This window comes from Indicator indicator, chromosome 1 (genome assembly GCF_027791375.1).
Source record: "Indicator indicator isolate 239-I01 chromosome 1, UM_Iind_1.1, whole genome shotgun sequence".
Classification (NCBI taxonomy): Eukaryota; Metazoa; Chordata; class Aves; order Piciformes; family Indicatoridae; genus Indicator; species Indicator indicator.
The window spans coordinates 94,722,791-94,745,367 of record NC_072010.1 but is presented as its reverse complement, the minus strand read 5'-3'; the positions used below and the strand labels follow the sequence as shown (position 1 = coordinate 94,745,367).

Here is a 22,577-nt window from a genome sequence, read left to right as displayed (position 1 = left end):
CCTGTTTTCCTAAACAAGTAACAGAATGAGAAGGAAAGTGTGAAAGATTGTGCTGGGGAGGTTTAGGTTGGACATTCTTCACTGAAAGGGTTCTAAATTACTGGAAGAGGTTCCCCAGAGGGGTGGTCGACTCCCCCATCACTGGAGGTGTTTAAGAGACACAGAGATGTGTAGGACGAGAGCACTGCCTGCTCTCTGTGCTCCTCTCCTGGGGAAGCATTCCACAAAGTTATGGAGTGCTATGCTGACTGAGTCCCTTCTCTGGAGCTACAGTTTCAAAAACCTTAGGGGACAGTTTGACCACAAGAGTTCACAGTGAGCTCCAGCTGAGTGGAGCTGCCAAGGAGTTGTGGGACAATCCAGCTGGAGGCAGAACAATGGGGCTGAGGCTGCAATTGGCATGGGGAGCAGGGTCAGCACAGTGAACAGGAAACAGGCTCTTGATTAGCAAAATCAAAAGCAAATTTGTCTGAATCATGCTGATCCATCCATATGGGAGTAAGAGAGCAGAGTCCAAAACCACTTGGATTGGCTGGGGTACATCCTGGATGGTACAACCCTGTGGCTGCAGCACTATAAACACAGGAATGAGACAGAAGGGCGAGAACTTTGAGGCTTCTTGTCTGCTTTCTGAGAGAACAGCAAAAGAAGCAGGTGGCCTGGAGATCTTGGAAAGAGACAAGCTACACCCTACCTTCTCTCCTGACCAGCTCTCCAGAGGAATCATCATCTCTGGGGCTCTCCCATGAAAATGTGGACTTCATTCCTCCTGAGCTGCTTGCTCTACACCTTGGGGCTGGTGGCACTACCGTAAGGGCCATTTAAAAATCTGGTGATAGTTGTGGTGCTGAGGGAGGGGCTAGGATAGTAGAGAGAAAGTGGGAGTCACCTCCTTGAAGGGACAGATGTAGGGTGGTAAGCATCACACCACATGATTTTTTACGAACATAGGATCCTCCTGAGGGTGGGAACCTATTTCATGGATATTGCTGCAGTATAAGAACTAGGTAAGGACAGGTGGTGGGAAAAAGAAGAGGCTGAGGCAGGCTGAAGGGGAGGGATAAAGTAAAGGGCAGATGAAAAAGACTGCAGGTCTGGGGATGATTAAGCAGGAATCAGTCTGCTGCCAAGGTAGTTGAGGAGCTGTCTCAAAGCAAGAGGGGTAAATCCATTTCTGTTGAGAGGCTGGACTGTTGTGTACTAGGAACATCCAAGAGTGGTTCCCTTTGCAGAAGCAGAGATGGTCTCCACTGTGTTTCTCTGCGCTACTGTAGCATTGTCTAAAACTATGTACACATCAGCATGACCCGAGGTCATCCAAAAGCATTTCTCTTGCATCTAAAATTAACTATAAACCTCCCATCACCTGTGTGAGAGTTTCACACTCTCATTCACTCCTTTCACTCCAACAGAATAGCACTCCCTGCTCTTGGAGATGTGGAACCCCCCCCCCCCGCTTCCTCAGACCACGAAGTATTAGTGCCAGGAGCTGGTCAAATTACTCTTTCGTTTCCCCACTGCAGGAGGTACCTGATCATTGTTCCAGCTGCACTGCCTTACCCATCTTCCCAGAGGGTGTGCTTGGACCTCCGTGGGGTGGAGAAGCCTATTCGTGTGGCCTTAACTCTTGTGCATTCATCTGGCAACCTCAGTCTCTACCGCAAGGTTGTCCGGAACAACTGGATCTTTGAGTGCTCCAAATTTCAGGTGAGGATCATTCTTGACAGGGACCTCTAACTCCCTGCATTTCCAGTGCTCCCAACATTCCCTGCTAGATGTGTTAGTGCAGGGCAGACCAGCAGCTCCCATTGTGCTTTGCTGGCTCATGACTCCTCTCACCAGAGAAACAGAGAATGAGGCTGATGGGAGGTGAGAGGGCGTGGAAAAGAGTGTTTAGTGGGAGCTTGGTGGTTTTGCCCCCTGCCTTAGTCTGTGATTGTGATATTGTTCCTGTATCTCACAATCCACCTTGTTGGCACACCTAGGGAAGGCTGCCTGGCCAGGCATTAAAGGATTGAGGAGGATGAAGGCACTTAGAAGCATCCAAATGGCAGTTGTGCAACTCATTCTCTCCTCTGGGAAAGAAGCACTGTTACAAGGTGTCATTAGTGAATAGCAATGCAGAAAGAGCCAGAGCTTTCCCTTCAGGCAGCCTTCCATCATGTCTGCTTCCCTGTAAGCTTCTCTTTAAGGGATGGAAAGTGTGCTGAAGGACTAGGAAAAACATGAGAGAGCATGCACACAAACTCAGCTCAAGTCTTTCTGATGTGCCAAACTCATGAGCCTTATTTTCTTCATTTGCACTGATGACTAAGAATAGATTTCAAGTCTCTGTGACCCTCACACACTAGTTTTCTCCTCAACATAGAACCTTTCTTCCCTTGAGTTAAGTCTTCTCCATCTCACTCCATGCAAGCTCTAACAGTGTCCCTGTGACAGTTTCTCTGTCAGAACAGGCTCCTTTTTTCACTCTTCCAAGGTCTGTTCCAAATGCAAAGTCATCGTCCCTTGTGCTTCCATAAACAGAAGTTGTTGCAGAAAAAGCACTGAGGTGACACACTGTGCTGGCCGTCACAGTAAGACGAGGCCAGAGAATAGGCTGGCCTCACAGTGCAGCAAGAGCAAGGAGAAGAGCATTGCTGTTTTGTCCTCTTCTACTGCCTGCTAACCTGATGGCTTCTCTTTTGTATCCTAGGTCCCCCAACCTGCAAGCATCCAGGAGGTGAGCATTGTCCACTTGCGCATCTCTAATGGCCACTACTTCAATGCAAATGAGGAGAAGCAAGTCCTGATCCACAGGGCTGGCACAGGCACCTTCATCCAGATGGATAAGCCTATCTATAACCCAGGACAGACAGGTGAGCATTTCATGGAGCATCCTGACAGTTCTGCTGCCTTGACCTGCCTGTATTTTGTTCCCATTTTCCCAGTGAGTGGTGCACTGGGTGCTTTGTGCCATGTTCCCTCCATGGGGATGGAGCAATAAGCCTTCTGGAGTGATATATCCATGCACCACATTTAGGGATAGGATAGAACTTGGAAGGGTCAGTTTCAGATGCTCTAGGAGCCAAGAAAACTTGATTGTGATCTTCTCAGCCAGGGCCAGGTAGGACTGGACTGCTCATGCTGCAAACCATGAAATGTAAGGGTAACTCCAGGGTTAGCCCATGGGAAAGACCCTAAATTTTAATCCTGGCTGCTGTGCTGCTGCTGTGAGGTGTTTTGCAGGGAAGAGGCAGGGAACAGGGCTGAGGAAGGGGTAGAGGGCAGGTATGGGGCTGCTGGTAGGGATGAGGCAAGCACAGGGCATGTCCATTCCCAAATGCATTCTGTCTCTGTAATGTGCTCTTCTCCATTATCGCCTTCCAGTGAGATTTCGGATTGTGACATTGACTGAGGATTTTGCTCCCGTAAACAGCAAGGTAAAGCCCACCTAGATGGAGAAGAGGAAATCTCCAGGCTCCCTCTGTCAGTTCTGCCTCCTCCACATGGTGGACGCTGAGACAGTTCCAATGTCTGCAGCACTCAAGTGGCCAATGCCAAGCTTCTACTGAACTAAATTGTACCTCTCACAGGACAGCTGCTGACTGGTGGGAGGGCTGGAGTTGCTGCTGATATCTAGGATTTATGCCAGAGTTCTCTGCTAGCTGAGGTAGCATCTTAGAATCATTTAAACTGGAAAAGATCTTTAAGATCATCGAGTCCAACCATTAACCTAAAACAACCCAGTCTGCTGTTAGTAGAGGGCAGACAAGGAGCTGTATGAACTTGCCACTGTCGTTATCATAAACCAGGCAAAGCTTCTGGGAATGGCTGTAGGCTGCTTGCCATAAGTACCATTACCAGAAAAGTTATGAGCAGATTCAGGCAGACCTGAAGCTCTTCTCCAGTAGCTCTGGAAAACTCAATATTTTGTGGAGTGTGGTGTACCTAAAGGAGGGTCTAAAGCAAGTTGTGATGCAGCTGCAAAACGTTAAAAAAAAGTAATTAATCTGAAAAAGGTTATGCATGAAGTGATTGTTACAAAAAAGAGAAAACACTATGACCGAATTATGCTGACTTGTGGCTGGCAGCAAATCATTCTCCCCAGGTGAAGGGAGTGAGAGGTTGCCAGAGATTTGTGTGTGTGCTAGCCAGGAAATTGCAAGGCTGGCATCTTTCTATGGTGAGCAATTATACCTGCAGCCAGCAATTCTAGCTATTCTACACTCCTCTGTCCTCAAGCAGTTTAAGGAGAGCCTGTGCCAGAAAAATACTGAAAGGCACACAAGAGCAGAGAGTTGGATTAAATCCCTGTAGATTGAAACAGAATCACAGAATCATAGAATTGTTAGGGTTGCAAGGGACCTCAAGGATCATCTAGTTCCAACTCCCTGCCATGGTTGCTCAAATAGCAAGAACCCTCTGGCTTATTTATTTTTTACTTCATGTCTTCTTAATTTCCTCAGGACATTGAGGTCCTAGAGGGGGTCCAAGGAAAAGTTTTAAAGCTGGTGAAGGGTCTGGAGAACAGGTTGTGTGAGGAGCAGCTGAGGGAACTGAGGTTGTTTAGTCTGGAGGAAAGAAGTCTGAGAGGAGACCTACTTGCTCTCTACAGCTCCCTGAAAGGAGGTTGAAGTGAGGTGAGTGTTGGTCTGTTCTCCCCAGCAGCAAGTGATAAAACAAGAGGAAGTTGCTTCAAGTTGCACCAGGGGAAGTTTACGTTGGCTATTGAAGAAACTTCTTGACTGAAAGGATTTTCAACCACTGAAACAAGCTGCCCAGGGAGGTAGTTGAATCCCCATCCCTGGAGGTGTTTAAAAGTTGCAGAGATGTGGTGCTGAGACATGATTTAGCACCAGACTTGGTAGAGTTAGATAATGGTTGGACTTAGTGATTTTAAAGGTCTTTCCCAATTAAACCAATTCTATGATTCTTCAGGCTGTTGGTGAGTGTCAAGCATCAGAGTCCTTTGTCCTCCCAACAGAGAAGTCATATCTCTTAAATTAGTTAGATAACAGAGTTAACACATTTCTTTCCATGCCTACACTGGTGTGGGAAGATATTTGACCATAAACGTTTGATGTCTGTGTCTGAGTATAAGTAAATTAGCATTGCAAAATTGGATAATGCTGTGATGAAAATTCAGAACAGGTCAGGTTTACTGACTCCTGGTTTATATCTGCAGTCATATATGAACAAATTGAAAAGTAGGGGTCTAGAAGGTCTGAGGTATGTCCTTTGTTGTAACTCCCTATTAACATCAGTTGCAGTCAGCTGTAATTCATATCTCCAAGCCTTATTTCCCAGGCCAGGAATTCCACAGGAAAATGTGGGATGTATTCTTCCTTAAGGTGATGCAGTTTTTCTAATTCTTGGGATTTGTGTTACAAAATTGATGCTTCTTAATATTTGTGAACTTGGGAAAATGGTATTGTGAATCTTACTACCTTCTTCATTTTAATTTTTTTTTATATTAGTAAATACTGTCTTTCATAGTTGTAAAGTACCTATCAAAATATATCCTAAAAATTGAGGGATCAAAAAACAAATCTAAAGAATGGCACAGATTTCTATTCTACATATTTTCATTTCTGTTTCAAAGCCATTCTCTTGGGTTTGGTAGGAGCAAGAACCTTGTATTGTAATGTTTGGGAGTGGCAGTGTTGTCACAGCAGACAGGCTAGGTGGGTAAGAAAACTTTATATGCATGTTGCTGTGCCATGCCCACTTCTGACATTTCTGTCTCTTTGCTTTGCAGTACTCTGTGGTGGAAGTCCAGGTGGGTGTTTCATACTCCTCAGGTATTATGGGCAAGTGTACTTCAGTATGGATAATACATTGGTCACTGTCCTAATGAGTCAAGTTTCAACCCCATGTAATGCTCCAGGCCTGGGGAGGTGTGGCTGGAAAGTCCAGCAGAGAGGCACCTGGGGGTGTTAATTGACAGCTGAACATGAGCCAGCATGTGCCCAGGAAGCCAAGGCAGCTGACAGCATCCTGGCCTGTATCAGGAATAGTGTGCCCAGCAGGACCAGGGAAGGGACCGCCCCCCTGAACTCAGCACTGGGGGAGCCACACTTTGTGTACTGGCTTCACTTTTGTGGCATTCATTATAAGAAGGATATTGAGATGCTGGAGTGGGTCTGGAAAAGGGCAAAGGGTCTGGAGAACAGGTCTTATGAAGAGCAGCTGAGGGAACTGGGGCTGTTTATCCTGGAGATGAGGCTGAGGGAAGACCTTCTTGCTCTCTACAACTCCCTGAAAGGAGATTGCGGTAAAGTGGGTGTCAGTCTCTTTTTCCCAATGACAACTGATAGGATGAGAGGATAGTAGAAGAAACTTCTTCCATGAAAGGATTCTCAGCCACCGGAAGAGGCTCCCTAGGGAGGTGGTTAAATCCCCACCCTGGGAGGTGTTTCAAAGATTCAGAGATGTGGTGCTGAAGAACATGGTTTAGCACCAGCCTTGGTAGAGTTAGATAATGGTTGCACTTGATGATCTTAAAGGTCTTTTCCAACCAAAATGATTTTATGACTCTATGGCTCTATGATTCTATGCATGCACATACTTTGTCCACGTGCTTCTTGCTAGCAATCATTGATGATCCAAATGGTTCAGTTTCCATCCATTTCTACATTCAGGAACATGAGCCAGGCTTTAGCTAACTCTACAGTTCATGTTTACATGAGACTGGAGAGTCTAAATGTCAGGACATTTCAGAACATCTTTTTTAATGACACTACAGAGTAGAGTAACCCTGGCTGGGTTGGGTTCACCTCTGTTGGTGCTCCAGCACTCAGGTCATTTCAGCACCACCTGGGGTAAAAATAGCCTCTGAAATCTGTGAAATGCCTTTGAGTCCAGTGGGCTCTGGTAGAGAATAGATGTTGACAACAGCTTCTTCTCTCTTTCCCTTGGACTTCAGGACCCAAACCAAAACCGTGTTGGCCAATGGCTGGATGTGAAAGCAAAACAGGGCATTGCAGAACTCTCTTTCCAGTTAGCTGCTGAACTTGCTCTGGGGACTTATACCATCCATGTGGTGAACCCAAAAGCATCCAGTACCTTTAAAGTGGAGAAACATGGTAAGATGGAGTATGGAGAACAAAGAACGGGATGGAATAAGTCACTTGTTTCTGTCTATATAGCAATATATAGCCAAGCATTGCCAACTAAGATTTACCCTTTGAGATCTAGGATTAAACACAAATCTATAGAGTAAGGAGTGGGCAATATCAAGATCAGAAATGAACACAGGAGAGGTTGTGCTGGAGACTCCTGTAGAAGGTGTCTCCTAACAACTGGGCTGGTACAGAGTGAGAATACACTAAAGACCTCTGTGAAACTGTTCTTATGTTGGGGGCAAAGACAGGTTGACTCTTTCTTTGGTCTCCCTGTTTTTCATTCATCCTTGGCTTTTACTTCATGAACGTATTCCTCCATGGTGCTCCAGCCTTACATGAACACATGCGATCCTTTTGCTATCCTTTTGCAATCGCATGTCTAGGTAGTCTGTTCCCTCTGATGGAGTAACTATGTGGGATTTCTTTCCAGTGTTGCAAAAGTTTTATGTTTTCTTCGAGGGACCAGCTCAGATTTATGCTTCAGATAAAACTTACCCACTGCGTGTGTGTGGCAGGTAAGACGAATGTTTGAGCGAAAAGAAATTGCTCATCAAAATTGTCTCTCCTTCTGTGTATCTCCTATCAAATCCATCAAGGAGGGCCAAGAGGGGCCAAACACAGTTGTTCCTTTTGAGGAATCTCAAAAAGTGCAAGAGTCAAACTGAGGGGTTCTTCCTTGGGGAAGAGGTATGCTTGCCACACTTGGGAGAGACAATCCAACTATATGGAGACTTGTCCTAGACAAATGTTAGCCTGCTCTGGAAGAAGTATGTGTCCAGCCTTGAAAGACCTTTTGTGGGGGAAAAATGCATATCTGATATAGAATCATGGAATTGTTTCTGTTGGAAAAGATGTTTAAGATCATCAAGTCCAACTGTCAACTGAACACCACCATGGCCATTAAATCATGTCTCAAAGCATCATGTCTACATGTTTTTTAAACACCTCCAGGGATGATGACTCCATCACCTCCTTGGGCAGCCTGTTCCAATGATGCTGCTCTGCTGAGGTAAAGGAGCAGGAACTGGTGTTTTTTTTATAAGGTTATGATCTTCCTTCTCATGTGCTGCTCAACTCACTGCCTTCTTGGAAGCAGCGTGTTTTTCTATAGTTACGTAGTCATTAGCAAAAACTGAGCAGATGAGGGCGTGAACAAAGGCATGACCTCAGACGGTGTAAGCATAAAGGAGTAAAGAGAATGTTCTAGAAAGCACTTTGTAGACAGATAAAGAGGGTTGAGCTTATCTGTATTTGGGGTTGAGTTTTGGTGTCTTTTTGCTTCCGGTCTGACATAATTTCTCATTAATTGGCACAGTTAAAATTGGGCTATATGAAGGTCTAGTAGAAAACAGTATGGCACTCTGCATCCCCAGAATGGGTCATAGGTGTCTTCCTGTTATTGATATTGTCAGGAGTATTGCTTCAAAGGAAAAGCCAAAGAGGAGTCAAAGAAGGTAAAGGTAACAAGGTGGGCAGGGGAAATGTCTGCACTGCCCAAGACACACTTCTGTGGTGCCTTGCAAAACACAGCAGAGCAGGTCTGATGATGGAAACAAGAGTCCAGATCATGAGATTGGCTCATAGCAAGGCAGGTGTGAGGACACTCTGTAGCTCTGTCAGTGCCATACCATACATCTGTTATTGCTGTCTGCAGTGACACAGGTTTCTGCTACTTTCGCTACTGAGCTGATATTTCTATTGGTTGCTTCTTGGACACATCAGCTCAGGTCAGGTCTCTCTGTCTGCCTACAATTCCAGGACATTCCTCTACTCTGCTCTGGTGAGGCCACACTTGAAGTAGTGTGTCCAGTTCAAGGCTTCCCAGTTGAAGAAAGTCAGGACACTACTGGAGAGAGTCCAAACCAGGGTCACAAAGATGGTGAGGGGACTGGAGCATCTCTCTGACTGGAAGAGTTTGAGAGACTTAGGGTGCTTTAGCCTTGTAGAAGAGCAGACTGAGAGGGGATCTTATAAATTCTTACAAATATGTAAAAGTTTCATGAGCATGGGGCTTGTCTCAGTGCTAGGACAAGGAACAACGGGCATGAACTCAAACACAGTTTTCAGTTGAACAGAGGGAAAATTTCTTTCCAGCTCCAGTGCTGGAGCACTGAAGCAGGCTGCCCAGTTCAGTTGTGGAATCTCTGTCTCTTTCAAAAGCCTTCTGGATATGTTCCTGTGCAATCTGATGTAGAAGAACCTGCTTTAACAGGGGAGTTGGAGTAGATGATCTCTGAAGATCCCTTCCAGTCCCTGCCGTTGTCTGATTCTGTGGCAGCAAGCACCCTGAAGTGAGAAAGCTTCAGTGAAAGTGAATCCTTTCCTGTCTGGGATTTGTTTCTGCCTCTTTTGGATGAGGAGCCATGCTGCTGCACTCCCAAAATAGACAATGAGCTCTAGTTTCATTTTTGCCTGCCTGGCAAAACAAGAAATGCCTCTGGTGTTCTCCCTGCAGGTACAGCTATGGAAAAGCAGTGCAAGGGACCATGCGGGTGACTCTATGTCAGAAGGCAAGGAGGCATCCTCAGAATGCCAGCAGAAACATCTGTAGGGAATACAGTGGTCTGGTAAGTAAAATCCTGGAAGACACCTAGGTAAAAACCTGTTTGCATGGTCGGGCCCAAAGAATGGTGAATGGTGAATGGAATTAAATCCAGATGGCAGCCAGTCACAAGTAATTAATCTACAGGGCTCAGTACTGGGGCCAGTTCTCTTTAATATCTTTATCAATATCTATATCTGGGCAAGGAGATTGAGTGCACCCTCAGTAAGTTTGCAGATGACACTAAGCTGGCAGGGCGTGTTGATCTGCTTGAGGGTAGGAAGGCTTTACAGAGGGATCTGAACAGGCTGGATCAATGGGCTGAGGCCAACTGTATGAGATTAAACAAGGCTAAAGGCTGAATCAGACACTTGGGTCACAACAAACCCACGAGTGCTCCAGGCTTGGGGAACAGTCAATGGAAAACTGCCCAGCAGAGAGGGACCTGGGGGTATTGATTAACAGTCAGCTGAATATGAGCCAGCAGAGTGCCCAGATGGTTGAGAAGGCCACCAGCATCCTGGCCTGTATCAGGAACCAGGGAGGTGAGTACTGTACTCAGCATTGGTGAGGCCACACCTTGAGTCCTGTGTTCAACTTTGGGGCACCCCCTACAAGGGCGGAGGTGCTGAAGCATGTCCAGAGAAGATCAACGAAGCTGGTGAAGGTTCTGGAGAGCAGGTCTTGTGAGAAGCAGCCGAGGGAACTGGGGTTGTTTAGTTTGTAGTAAAGGAGGCTCAAGGGGAGTCCTTTTTGCTCTCTACAACTCCCTGAAAGGAGGTTGCAATGAGTTGGGTGTATCAAGTGATAGGATGAGAGGAAGTGGCCTCAGGTTGCACCAGGGGAGGTTTGGGTTGGACATTAGAAGATCCTTCTTCCCTGAAAAGGTTCTGAAACACTGGAATTGCTCCCCAGGGAGGTGGTTAAATCCCCATCCCTGCAGGTGTTTAAAAGATGCAGAGATGTGGTGCTGAGGGACTTGGTTTAGCACCAGCCCTGGTAGAGTTAGATGATGGTTAGATTCAAAGATCATAAAGGTCTTTTCCAACTGAAATGATTCTATGATTCTAAGGAGCACCACACAGGAGAGATTGTCAAGGGCCGAGTGAACAGAATTAATTGCTATGCAGGAGGTGTTTGCCTATAATGAATATATAGACTAATAAATGATTGGTTTTGTTCAGTTGATGCAATTATTGTTACCAAGACCAACTGAGAAGTCTTTACCCCCAGATGCTCTCCATAACTTCACTTATTAATGATATGGGCTAGAAAACAGGAATTTAAGAAAATTTAGGGAAAAACTTCTTTGAGGGTGATGGAGTACTGGGACAGACTTCCCAGAGTGGTTGCAGGGTCTCCTCTGGAGACTTTCAAGACCTCTTTGCACATGTTCCTGTGCAGCCTGTTCTAGATCAACCTGCTTTAGCAGAAGGGTTGGAGCAGATGATCTTCAAAGGTCTCTTCCAGCAAACCTGTAGTTTCACAGAAAGATTTATAGTTATATTATTTTCTGGAAAGAAACATAACTTTCCAGAAATTGATGCAATATAAGAAACAACAAATAATAGAGCTTTCTCAGGTGCAAAATTATCATGTTAAGGTGAACCTCGAGCTGCACAAGGACAGTAAAAGTGTGGAGCAGACATAGTTAATTCCATAGCCAAGTCACACCATGGCTTTTAAACCTTATTTTCTCTTTAGATAGATGGATAGATAGATAGATAGATAGATAGATAGATAGACAGATAGAGATATATACATCATATTTTTACATTTTCCTTGTTACATCTTTCCATTCCTAACAAAGGACCTCATAGCTGGTGTCTTCCTTTGTACACATATGTTTGAAAACTTCTCATGCTTTATGATTTGTCATCATGACTTGTTACAGTACTTGTAATCTTCCAGCTTTGGAAAGGATTCATTACTTTGAATTTTCATTTGATTCTGAAGTTTTTCTAACTATGTATTAAAATTCTAATCTACTTGCTCTGTGAGCTTGTTAGTGTAGTCTTCAGCTTTCTGCTAAAGCTGGAAAGTTGACAACGTTGTAACTTTAATAAAATTGTGATGCGTGTTTTGTTTCATATTTCTGTGCTATAAATGAATGAATAGATGAATGAATGAATGAATGACGGGTTAGAAGGGAGATCATCTAGTCCAACCTTCCTGCTAAAGCAGGTTTGCCTAGAGCAGGCTGCACAGGATGGTGTCCAGGTGAAAATCCCCAAAGATGGAGACTCCACAACCTCTCTGGGCAGCCTGTTCCAGTACTCAAAGCAAAGTTCTCATGTTTAGATAGAACTTCCTATGTTGAAGTTTGTGCTTGTTACCCCTTGTCCTCTCACTGGGCACCACTGAAAAAACACTGGCCCCATCCTCCTGATGCCCACCCTTTAAGTATTTGTAAGCATTGATAAGATTCCCCCCCCCCCCCAATCTTCTCTAGGCTAAAGAACCCCAAGTCCCTCAGCCTTTCCTCATGACAGAGATGCTCCAGTCCCCTAATCATCTTTGTAGCTCTTTGCTGTGCCCTCTCAAGCAGTTCCCTGTCCTTCTTGAACTGGGGAGGCCAGAACTGGATACAGTACTCCAGTTGAAGTTGAGGCCTCACCAGGGCAGAATAGAGGCAGCAGATAACCTCCCTCAACCTGCTGGCTATATTCTTCTTGATGCACCAGAAGATACCATTGGCCTTCCTGGTGTGGCCAAGGGGACACATTTCTGGATCCTGCTTATCCTGTTGTCCACAGAGCTGCTTTCCATCAGGTCACCCCCAACCTGTACCAGTGCAGAGGGTTATTCCTCCCTAGGTGCAGGATTCTACACTTGCCCTTGCTGAATTTCATAAAATTACTGTCTGCCCAACTCTCTGACCTGTCCAGGTCATGTTGGATGGCAGCACAGCCTTCTGGTGTGTCATCCACCCTTCCAAGTTTTGTGTCATCAATGAGTTGCACATGTTAATTCACATAAAATAGAAAACACATAATTTAAAATGTGAACTATATCTCTCTCTGCTTGGTGACTGCATTGCAGTCAACAGTTATGGCAGAATACTGTACTTTTGACTCATTCCCTTCTCTGCAGCTCCAAATAATATTTATTTCCTATTTCAGACCACAAGCAAGGGGTGCTTCACATCTTCTGCAAGCACATCAGTCTTCAACTTGTCTCCCACTGAGGAAGACAGCAAACTCTATGCCGAAGCTTCTCTCCTAGAGACAGGCACAGGTACCCAGGGGCTCAGCAGAGAAGATGCAAGGGCAATAGGGGCCATTCTGGGGGTGTGATGGTCAAAGTGGACACACCTTCCCTTCTCCTTCACCTGATGCTGGGGCCATCATAGGACACAGAGAGTGCTCCTGCCTGGAGAACTCACTGTGCCCACAGATTGCTCCCCTGCCAGCAGTAGGTAGATAAAGCATGGCTGGGAGCATGGTTCATGAGGCCACAAAGGGGCTTGCAGCCACCTTAACTAAGGAAGGTGCCATAGGAACCTGCCATAGGAAGCGCCTCCAAACCTTGAAGGGTACTGGTGGGAAGGAAGTTTGAGCCACTCCACTTGAGAGGCTGGAATAGTCAACTGAGGTTAAACCAGGGTTTGGTAGTCACCTCTGATACTGATCCTACTTCCCTTGAACTCTGTGTTCCAACAGGTGTGCAGATCAACACTTCCAGACAAATCCTCATCTCCAGGACAGCTGCAAGGGCAGTGTTTGAGACACCAAATGCATATTACATCCCTGGAGTACCCTACAGGGGAAAGGTGATTTTTTTTTTTTCCCTCCTTGCTTTTTCCCTCCTCGCTTTTTCCCTCCTCACCATTTGCCAAGGAATTCAGCATCGAGAAAATTTTGCTGATCCTGCTGACCATTTTCAGTTCTTCACACACTTTGCAGTGTGTCACATTACTTGACCGCTCCAGTTCCTGCATTTCAGATTCCGTGATGTATTTAACTGCAGCTTCTGCTGAGAGCAATGGGTGGTGTCTCATCAGGGATGCTGGGATGCAAGGATGTCTCAGCTGTTGGCTTGGAGATGATCTCCTCATACTTCTAGTCACACACACAAATGTTTTGGAATGGAGAGATTTTACTCACTCTCAGCTTAGATTTGTAGATGAGGGTGTTTTATAGGTCTTCTGCCTTCTTGGGGACATACTGAAATTATGTCCACCTAACACAGGAGGCTCTGTGTTTGTCAGAGGGAGGAAGGTTTTGGGGTTAAACTGGAAGAAATATCTGACTTTGGCTTTTCTGCCTCACCCTGTTGTCACCAGCTTAAACTTCAGGACCACTATGGAAATGCTATGAAAAACAGAAAAATTTATCTTGTGATAAAATTCATGAGGCGTCGGTTTATCAAAACATACATTACAGATGACAATGGAATAGCATTGTTCAACCTGGACACAACTGCCTGGAACAGCTCATCAGTCTCTTTGGAGGTAATCAGGAATCCTTGATCTCTGCCCTCCAACCCCTCTATCAGCTCAGTCCTGGGCTCACCACACAAAACCAGGAGTACGGCACTAAACAAAAGCCTTTCCCAAACCAAGCTGCTGACATCCTAATAAGGCATTGAAGCATGAAACTTGATTTCTGTGTGTCTCTGGTCTTGGCTCAGGGAAGATTCACACTGGAGGATCTCACGCACACAACTCGGAAAGCCAACTTCATTTACACCAATGCTTACCATCACCTGCAGCCCTCCCATGTCACAACCAAGAGCTTTGTGGACATACATCCACTCACAGGAACACTGCCTTGTGGACAGAAGCAGAATGTCCAGGTGACCTTCACACTTAGTCGAGATGACCTAGGCGAAGACACCAGCCGTATAGGTTTTGCATATTACGTGAGTAAAAGTAATAGAGAACTGCACCAATGGGACCAGAGCTCAATGAGATGTTGAGAATAGAGTTTAGATAATCCCTGAAGAGATGACAGAAAAAACTTGGTCCTGGAGAACAAGGTGAACACTACACCCAGTAAAGCTCAACCTCGCCACAGTGTGGTCCTGGTGTCAGGGCCCCAATCACTTCCATGGACAGGAGGAGGCTTCTACCTTTACAGCCCATCATGTCCTTAGCCTCTTGGGTCTAAGCAGTGGGAAGTGTCTTGTGCAGACTCTGCTACCTAACTTTTCTCCCTTTGAAACTGAACAGGAGATCACCTTTTCACTCTGGTTATCCAACAGCTGCTCAGTAGAAAGGGTGTTCTTTTTCCTGTCCAGTCTGGAGACCTGTCTACTAGAGAGGAAAGACCTTAATTGCCTTTCACCTCCAGTGAACCCCACTACCCATGCATTGCCCTAACCAGAAAGACCAGATCACAGTCTCATCTGTTAAAGCTTATACTTCCACACTGTGGTGTCTGCAAATCTGATGGACCTGAGATGTGAAGTTGGATTGGACCCACAGTTTATTTTTGAGGTTGCTTAGGAAAGCGTGATGCAGGTGGATGAGTGTGATTGCGCTCCAGTGGCAAACAGCAGTCTGCTCATCCCATGTCCCTGCTTCCACAGGTCTCTGGGAAATCTGGAATTATTGTCAGGGGCCAGAGGAGTGTTCAGGTCGGGAAGCTGAACAGTAAGTCTGTGGCAGCTGTACAATGGGAAACAGTTGCCCCTGGTGGATTTCTAAGTCAGATGGTGAGAGCTTCTAGAGTTTGCCTGAAATTCCCTAGATCTATAGGTCCTCAGCAGTCAATGAATAGGACAGAGAGGGGCTGAGGAAGCAATTGTGTCAGCTGGAAGAGGCTGACAAGACAGAACAAAGGAAGCAATGGTAGAAAGAGAAACTGGGAGGACCTGTGGGATGGTTGAGCATGCATAATCAGAGAATGGAGGGAGAGAGCACACAGAGCAGCAGCAGGAATTCATTTGACACTGTGGGAAAGCAGAAGAAAGGAGGGCAAAAGGAGATCTGATGGAACTGTAGTAAGAACATTGTATTTTTCTTTTGTCAGTGTTGAAGGGCTCCTTCTCCATCCCTCTGACCTTCACTGCTGACTTCACCCCGTCGCCTTCCTTAGTGGTGTATGCCATCTTCCCCAGCGGAGGGATAACAGCTGACAGCATCCATTTTAATGTTGCCTTGTGCTTCGAAAACCAAGTAAGGCTCAGTGATTCAGCTGGGAGAGAGCTGACAAGCAAGAGTCAGCAGGCATGGGGGAAGAAAACCCTCACATTATTCAAAGAAAGAACTAAGGAGAAGAGAGGAAGGGAACATCTGCAGCACAGGGACCAGGAAAGTTTTCAGCAGTAGCTTCTGTACATAACAGTGGCTAAGCAGGGAAGACTCCAGCTGGTCTCCCTGCAATCATAGAATCATTAAGATTGGAAAAGACTTGTAATTTCTTCAGACCCAATACCATCATACTCACTGAACCATGTTCCAAAGTGCCATATCTACACATTTTTTGAAGACCTTGAGGAATGGTGACTCTGCCACCTCCCTGGGCAGTCTGTTCCAATGCCCAAACTCTTTCGGTAAAGAAATTGTTGCTAATATTCATCATATTATGTGTCCTTGGCACAATCTGAGGCCATTTCCTCCCATTCTATTGCTAGTTACTTGAGAGAAAAGACCAGCACTCACTTCACTGCAACCTCCTTTAAGGTAGTTGTAGAGAGCAAGAAGGTCTCCCCTCACACTCCTTTTCTCCAGGCTAAACAACCTGTTGCCTCAGGTGCTTCTCATAAGACTTGTTGTCCAGATCCCTCACCAACTTTGTGGCCTTCTCTGGATCGCATCCAGTACCTCAATATCTTTCTTATAGTGAGGGCCCCAAAACTGAATCCAGTATTCAAGGTGTGGCCTCACCAGTGCTGAATACATAGGGGCAATCACTTCTCTGGTCCTGCTGATCACCTTCAGCCAGGTGCTGATCACCTTCAGCCAGGTGCTGATCAACAACCGCAGGTCTTTCTCTGTCGGACAGCTTTCAGCCATTCTGCCCCAAGCCTAGAGGGTTCGTGGGGTTGTTGTGACCGTCTTTCTGTCTGTGCCACCTGTCTGTCAGCCCCCTCAATCTTCTCCCTTTCATTTTCATATTTCCTTTTTTGGTGTGTTGCTCAAGGTCAAGGTTGGATTCTCAGCTAAAGAAGCCCATTCAGGGTCAACAGTGCAGCTCCGACTTCAGGCAGCCCCTGGCTCCCTGTGTGCAGTACAGGCAGTGGATGAAAATATGTTCTTCATGAGACCAGGGACTGAGTTGACAAGCCAAATGGTGAGTGTTCGGACAATCAGGCAAAAAAATCCAGGAGTGATGGATGAGCTGGGGGCAGGAACAGATATGTATGCTAGGGGAGGCTGGAGCAAAGCAACTGGAGGTATTTGATCCTTGCCTGATTCTTCCCTTTCTGTGAGTTTCCCTAGGTCTATGGTTTGTTCCCTGCTGCCTATCGACACGGATACCCTGCCCAAGTAGAAGAGCACTGTGTTCAACCCCAGTCCACATCAACTTCACTGCGAGGGAAGCCACAGGACTCCTTCCAGCCTGACATCTTTAAACTTTTCTGGGTGACTACTTCATGACTTTTCCCAGAGCTGTTGAAATTATGGACATCTGAAATATCGTTATCACCAAGCGTTCTGAGAACTCCTTGCCTTCTTTAGGCAGCCCCTGCTGTCTGTCTTAATCTAGCTGTGCTCCCTCAAGAGATGTGCAATCTCATAATGAATATGGGCATCTGTATTTCCTCCTCCACAGATGCAGACAGAAGGATGATGAGATCCTGGACCAGCAAAGCTCAGCTTTTGGGGTTTGGGAATGGGGTCCTGGGCCATTTGTTTGTCTGCAGTATTGGAGAAAATAAAGACAGGGAGTGATCCCAAGCATTAGATCACAGATCATTGACATGGTTTAGTAGTTGCCCTGCTTTCTGGCACTGTTTTGGACTGTTCCCTGGTAGATCTCTTGGTATCTCTAAGGTAGATGTCCTCTAGAAAGGACTAACCCGGACACAAGACAGGTAATACCATTTGGCCTTGGACCTGAGAGTCAGACCATGCCTTCTAGGTCAGGCTTCATGTGGGGCTCTGAGCAGCCTGATCTATTTGGGCATGTTTCTGCTTACTGCAGAGGGGTTGAACTAGATGACCTTTAAAGGTCTCTTCCAACCCAATGCATTCTATAATTTCGTGATTCTTTTATTTAGCAATAGAGAGACATTCTAGGAGGCTCTTTCACAGCATAGGGACATCTCCTGTGTTTGTAAACAGACAGGTCTATGTCAGAGCCCCAAGAGCTGCATGACTTCAGAGGGCAGAAGTGACTTCACTTCAGTATGCATGAGGGGATGGGGCAGGGCACTGACACCTTTTCTCCATGCCCTTGCCACTGGAAATGCATTGAGAGGAACAAGACATCCCAGTATCCCCCAGAACAGAGGTGGTGGTTTAATGACAACTTGAGAAAGAAGGGATCAGGGAGGCTGTGCCATGGCCTCCTTCAGCTCAGTGTTTGCTTGGGCTGAATGCAATGCCACTCTGGGTCACCTGGGCACTGGGCTGTCCTGGTCTTGAGAGTTTTCAGAGTAATTTTGAAGAGCACTGGCCTCTTTTCCTCACTCACAGCTGCTTTTCTGCTTCCTTTGCCCTCCTTCTTTTCTTAACAGAACATGGGCCTGAAGATCTTCTCAAATCTTATAATCAAGAAGCCATCTCAATGCATTCATCGGGCAGATAGGAAGCTGACCACAGGTGAGTGGTGCTTTCAGCCTACCTGGGATGGGAGGTCACCTAGATGGATCTCTGGGCTCTGCTGGTGGCCAATATTGGCTCTCTTGAGGAGTAACAGATGCTCTTGCCACAGCCTGGCTGCCCAGTCCACCAGCCTCATGAGGAATGACCCAGTCCTTATAAAAAGGTCTCTGAAGAATGTCACTGACTGGATGTTCTACAGCATTAAAAGTGGCATTCTTTTCCCTGGCACAGACAAAACCAAATGTGGGACATGATCTGTTTCCCAGTGACTAGCCCATAGACTATGCTGAAACTTGGCTTCTGTCCCTGCCTGTGGCTGCAGGGACAATCACTTCCTTCCTCTATGTCTCAACTATGTCATAAACTGGTAGAAGTTGGAAAGGACCTCTGGTGATAATCTAGTCCAACTGCCCTGCAGGGTCACCAAGAGCAGGTTGCACAAGAATGCATCCAGGAGGGTTTTGGAAGTCTCCAGGGAAGAACACTCCACAGCATCTCTGGGCAGCCTGATCAGGTGCTCTGGCACCCATTTGCACTAGATCATCACACTAAGATGGATCAGATGTCTGCTGATATTTAAACCATTGCTTCAGGGGGCTGTGAGTTTTCTGCAGACAAGCAAACAGTGTTGGTGTTCACAGAATTATGGAAGCACTGATTGAAAATACTTTCTGAAGGTCCCTAGTCTGGTGCTAAGTCAACAAGGGGCTTGTCTAACCAAATCTTGGAAAACTCAGCTCAGCTCACCACAAGCTGGTTCTCCTGTTACCACTCTCTTTGCCCTTTCTACTTTCCCTTTCCTATCAAATCAGCCCACTTCCTTGTGTTTTCCTCTGCCAGACACTTCCCATGTCTCTCTTACTGCATGCTTTATTTCTTGCCCTGGTGCAAGGCTGTCTATCATTGTCAGGGTTCACCTCACCCACTCCGGTGGGACTCCTTATTCCTTTATTCAGGGTTGCCTTCTACAGAAGACCAAAGAATTATTAAGGAACAGCCCCAGTTTGCAGCTCACAGAAGACTTCACCACTATTTCCCTGAATCTTGGATCTGGAATCTCTTCTCTGTTGGGTAAGTGACTACAACAGAGTCTTGGATGACTTTCAGGTTTAGAGAAGTCCAATACATTTCAAGACCAAATAATTAAGTATCCTCTCTTCACACATTGGGAAACATTCCATTAGCTTCTCAGCACCTGCTAAATTGGTAGTCCTCACTGATACAATGTTTAGGTTAAGAGTGATGAATCAGCACTCAGGAGGATTTGACACTGCTGCTTTCTGCCACACTATGTTGTTGACTGAGTGCGCTGAGCTGGAATGCTTGGGCAGAGTCTTGCTCAGGAGAAGGATGTAGAGCCATCACTGATGGCATTTAAGGAGAGTTTTATGACTTTAGGGCACAAAACTGAAAGCTGCTTTGCTGTGAGCCACTGGAGCAGAAGTAACTGGTAATGTAGCAGAGGCTGATCTGAGCATGAGGACCTGCATAATCTCCATCATTCAGGGCCAGGAGCCCTCCCTGTTGCTGGGGAGGAGGGTGAATTTCTTCATGCAAGTGCTCTCTTGCCCTCAGCTCCAACGGCAGCAGAAGTGTCCTGGTCACAGCACCTGATGCCACCACAGAGTGGAAAGTCAAGACATTCTGCTTGACTGGGAGGGGATTTGGCCTTGCCCCATCCACAAGCTTCAGAACAGTCCAGTCCTTCTTTGTGGATGTGATACTGCCATATTCTGTTATCCAAGGAGAGACCTTCACACTAAAAGCTACTGTCTTCAGCTACTTGCAGCATTGCATACAGGTGTGTGTGCCTGTGCCACAGGTGGCCAAACCTACCATGCCATCCAGTTTTAGTGCCTTGTGCCAAACCACCTTTTCTGAGTTGTGCAGTCTCTCACTTGCATCTGATATTCACTCAGATCCTTGTGACCCTGGCTAAATCCTCAGACTTCCAGATGGAGCCATGCCAGACCTGCAGAGACAAGGAGTGTCTATGTACAGAGGAGTCCAAGACCTTCACATGGAATGTGACAGCAGTCCAGCTGGGTATGGCAGCAGAAATAGGAGCGGTGATTGGAAACCCAAGAACTGAACTGAGAGGGAGTGGGAGACACAGAGGAGTTGGCAGAACTTTGACTCCTTTAGATCCTGAAATTTAGTCTTAGTGGTTCAAGCATGTGACCCATATTGTCTGCTTGCTTTCTTCTTAGGCTCATTAGAGAGAGCAGGAACTGAATGGGTGGCACAGAGAACTCTTGAAGGTTGTGGGACCAGCTCGGGAGGAAAGGGCTGTGTGGATGTGGGTGGGAAAATGTTGTATGGTGAGTGCTGTCCTTCATATACAATGGTGTCCAAGGTGCTGCTAGACCTTCTGTTATTACAATCATATGTAGTTCAATGAAGTTAGACTTCACAAGGCATTAGACTGGATATTAGAAGAAAGTTCTTTACTGAAAGGGTGCTCAAACACTGGAATAGGCTCCCCAGGGAGATGATTGAATCTCTGTCCCTGGAGGTGTTTCAAAGAGGCAGAAATGTGGTGCAGAAGGACATGGTCTAGCACCAGCTTTGGTAGGGCTAGGTAATGGTTGGACTCAATGATCTTAAAGGTCTTTTCCAACCAAAATGATAATATGGTTACCCAGTTCCCTCATGCTTAGCATGTCTGAACAAGCCACCAGTACTGGCTGGCTCACCTTCACTGGCCAAACCATTGAGACTATGAAGATCAGCCACCCAAAGCACGTCAGACCACTGTCAGCAAGTCCCTTTGACATGTTATAAGAAACAGCCTCTTGTTCCATTTATTTGCTAGGGACTCTGAATATCACAGTGCAGACAGAGATACTGGAAGCTACACCATGGTGTGGAGGCAGAAAGCCCTTGCCAGCTACCATGAGGCGGAGGCATACGCTGGTCAAACACTTGCTGGTCCGGGTCAGTGTGAGCAGGCTCATTTTTCTCTTCAAGTATCCCTGCCCCTGGGTGAATGAAAGCTCATCTAGGCTAAATCTCCTCATGTTTTGTCCAGTGCTAGCATACCAAGGCTGTGGCTCAGTTCACTTTGGTTCCCTCAAGACTTAGCCAAGCCTATTCCCTTCTTGCAGTAGTCTTTCCAGAGCTGCATCCCCACCTCATGTCTGTTTTCCCCTGTACTTATCCCAGCTCCATCATCCATTCTACATGACCTTTTGTATATGTTCATTGAGCAGAAAGCCCTGTCCCTCAGGCTTGCTCTTGCTCTCTTGAGCAGATGGCCTCAGTGCAGACCTGCCAAAGGTGAGGAGAATGGCGTCCCTGACAGCCTGAGGATTAACTAACTGAATTTATTCAGATCCGAACTTGCATTGACACTTTGTTGCTGTTTGGGAACTTGGTCTATATTCTTGTTTCTTCTGTCCCATGTGCATGTTCCTGCCCTGGCAGCCAGAAGGTGTGTTAGTGGAGAAGTCCTACAGCTCCCTTCTGTGCCCAAGAGGAGGTATGTGGACAGTTTGAATGTGTTCTGCAGCCTGAAATGACTAGACCTGAGAGCAGGACTAAACTGTGAGAGGTCTGATGAAAGAATGTTTTCAAGTTATTTTTCACATAAGAAATTTCGCTTCCTTTAGGCAGAAAAGAAAAAATATTACTTCCACATATGCTGTCCCACTAAACTTGCCACTGAACGTAAGTGGCAACATCCTGTTCTGTAGTCCCCTTCCCAGCTGCTCTGGAGTGTTGCTAGGGCTTGATAGTCACCAGTGAGAACTGCTCCAACCCTCCCACCCTGTCCCTGCAGCATTACATCTCTCCAGGATATCTGCTTGCCAAGTGATGATGAACTGTAAGGTTTGTGAAGCACCAGTGAATTGAGCTTTTAAGCTCAGTGAGCCCTTAGCCTGGCCAGCAGCTCTCCCATCTCTTCTAATCTGATGCTTCCTGCTGATGGATCTTGGTGTGATGACTGAGACAGACTCTAGGGAGAGATGTATGTGAACGGGATGTAGGCAGAGTCCCATTTATCTGTGCCAGTCTTGTTCTTCTGGTTAGATGCATCTGGCTTGGTTCTTCATGCTACACTTTTATCCTGTTGTTATCAGGAAGCATATCTGAAGAACCTGTGTCACTTCACCTCCCTCACAACATAGTAAAGGGGTCTGCCAGGGCTTCCATTTCCATCTCAGGTAAGTGATTTCTCTTGTGGGCTCACTGACTGATCTTAGAGATCAGC

General features: G+C 46.2%; 1 protein-coding gene across 1 annotated transcript in view; it reads left to right on the top strand.

Annotated features, from left to right (window-relative positions):
* The first annotated feature begins 751 nt into the window (after nucleotides 1–751).
* LOC128971840 (alpha-2-macroglobulin-like protein 1) overlaps nucleotides 752–22,577 on the top strand; it is a 31,255-nt gene continuing 9,429 nt past the window's right edge. The window contains exons 1-22 of the mRNA XM_054387550.1: nucleotides 752–810; nucleotides 1,524–1,707; nucleotides 2,696–2,858; nucleotides 3,370–3,422; nucleotides 5,741–5,761; nucleotides 6,908–7,067; nucleotides 7,537–7,621; nucleotides 9,562–9,673; nucleotides 12,771–12,885; nucleotides 13,311–13,420; nucleotides 13,934–14,101; nucleotides 15,181–15,286; nucleotides 15,624–15,769; nucleotides 16,737–16,886; nucleotides 17,036–17,179; nucleotides 18,277–18,361; nucleotides 19,321–19,435; nucleotides 19,940–20,165; nucleotides 20,284–20,410; nucleotides 21,180–21,301; nucleotides 21,791–21,845; nucleotides 22,447–22,530. Of these exons, the coding sequence (XP_054243525.1) occupies nucleotides 752–810; nucleotides 1,524–1,707; nucleotides 2,696–2,858; nucleotides 3,370–3,422; nucleotides 5,741–5,761; nucleotides 6,908–7,067; nucleotides 7,537–7,621; nucleotides 9,562–9,673; nucleotides 12,771–12,885; nucleotides 13,311–13,420; nucleotides 13,934–14,101; nucleotides 15,181–15,286; nucleotides 15,624–15,769; nucleotides 16,737–16,886; nucleotides 17,036–17,179; nucleotides 18,277–18,361; nucleotides 19,321–19,435; nucleotides 19,940–20,165; nucleotides 20,284–20,410; nucleotides 21,180–21,301; nucleotides 21,791–21,845; nucleotides 22,447–22,530 (2,590 nt within the window). The remainder of the gene's footprint in view (nucleotides 811–1,523; nucleotides 1,708–2,695; nucleotides 2,859–3,369; nucleotides 3,423–5,740; nucleotides 5,762–6,907; nucleotides 7,068–7,536; nucleotides 7,622–9,561; nucleotides 9,674–12,770; nucleotides 12,886–13,310; nucleotides 13,421–13,933; nucleotides 14,102–15,180; nucleotides 15,287–15,623; nucleotides 15,770–16,736; nucleotides 16,887–17,035; nucleotides 17,180–18,276; nucleotides 18,362–19,320; nucleotides 19,436–19,939; nucleotides 20,166–20,283; nucleotides 20,411–21,179; nucleotides 21,302–21,790; nucleotides 21,846–22,446; nucleotides 22,531–22,577) is intronic.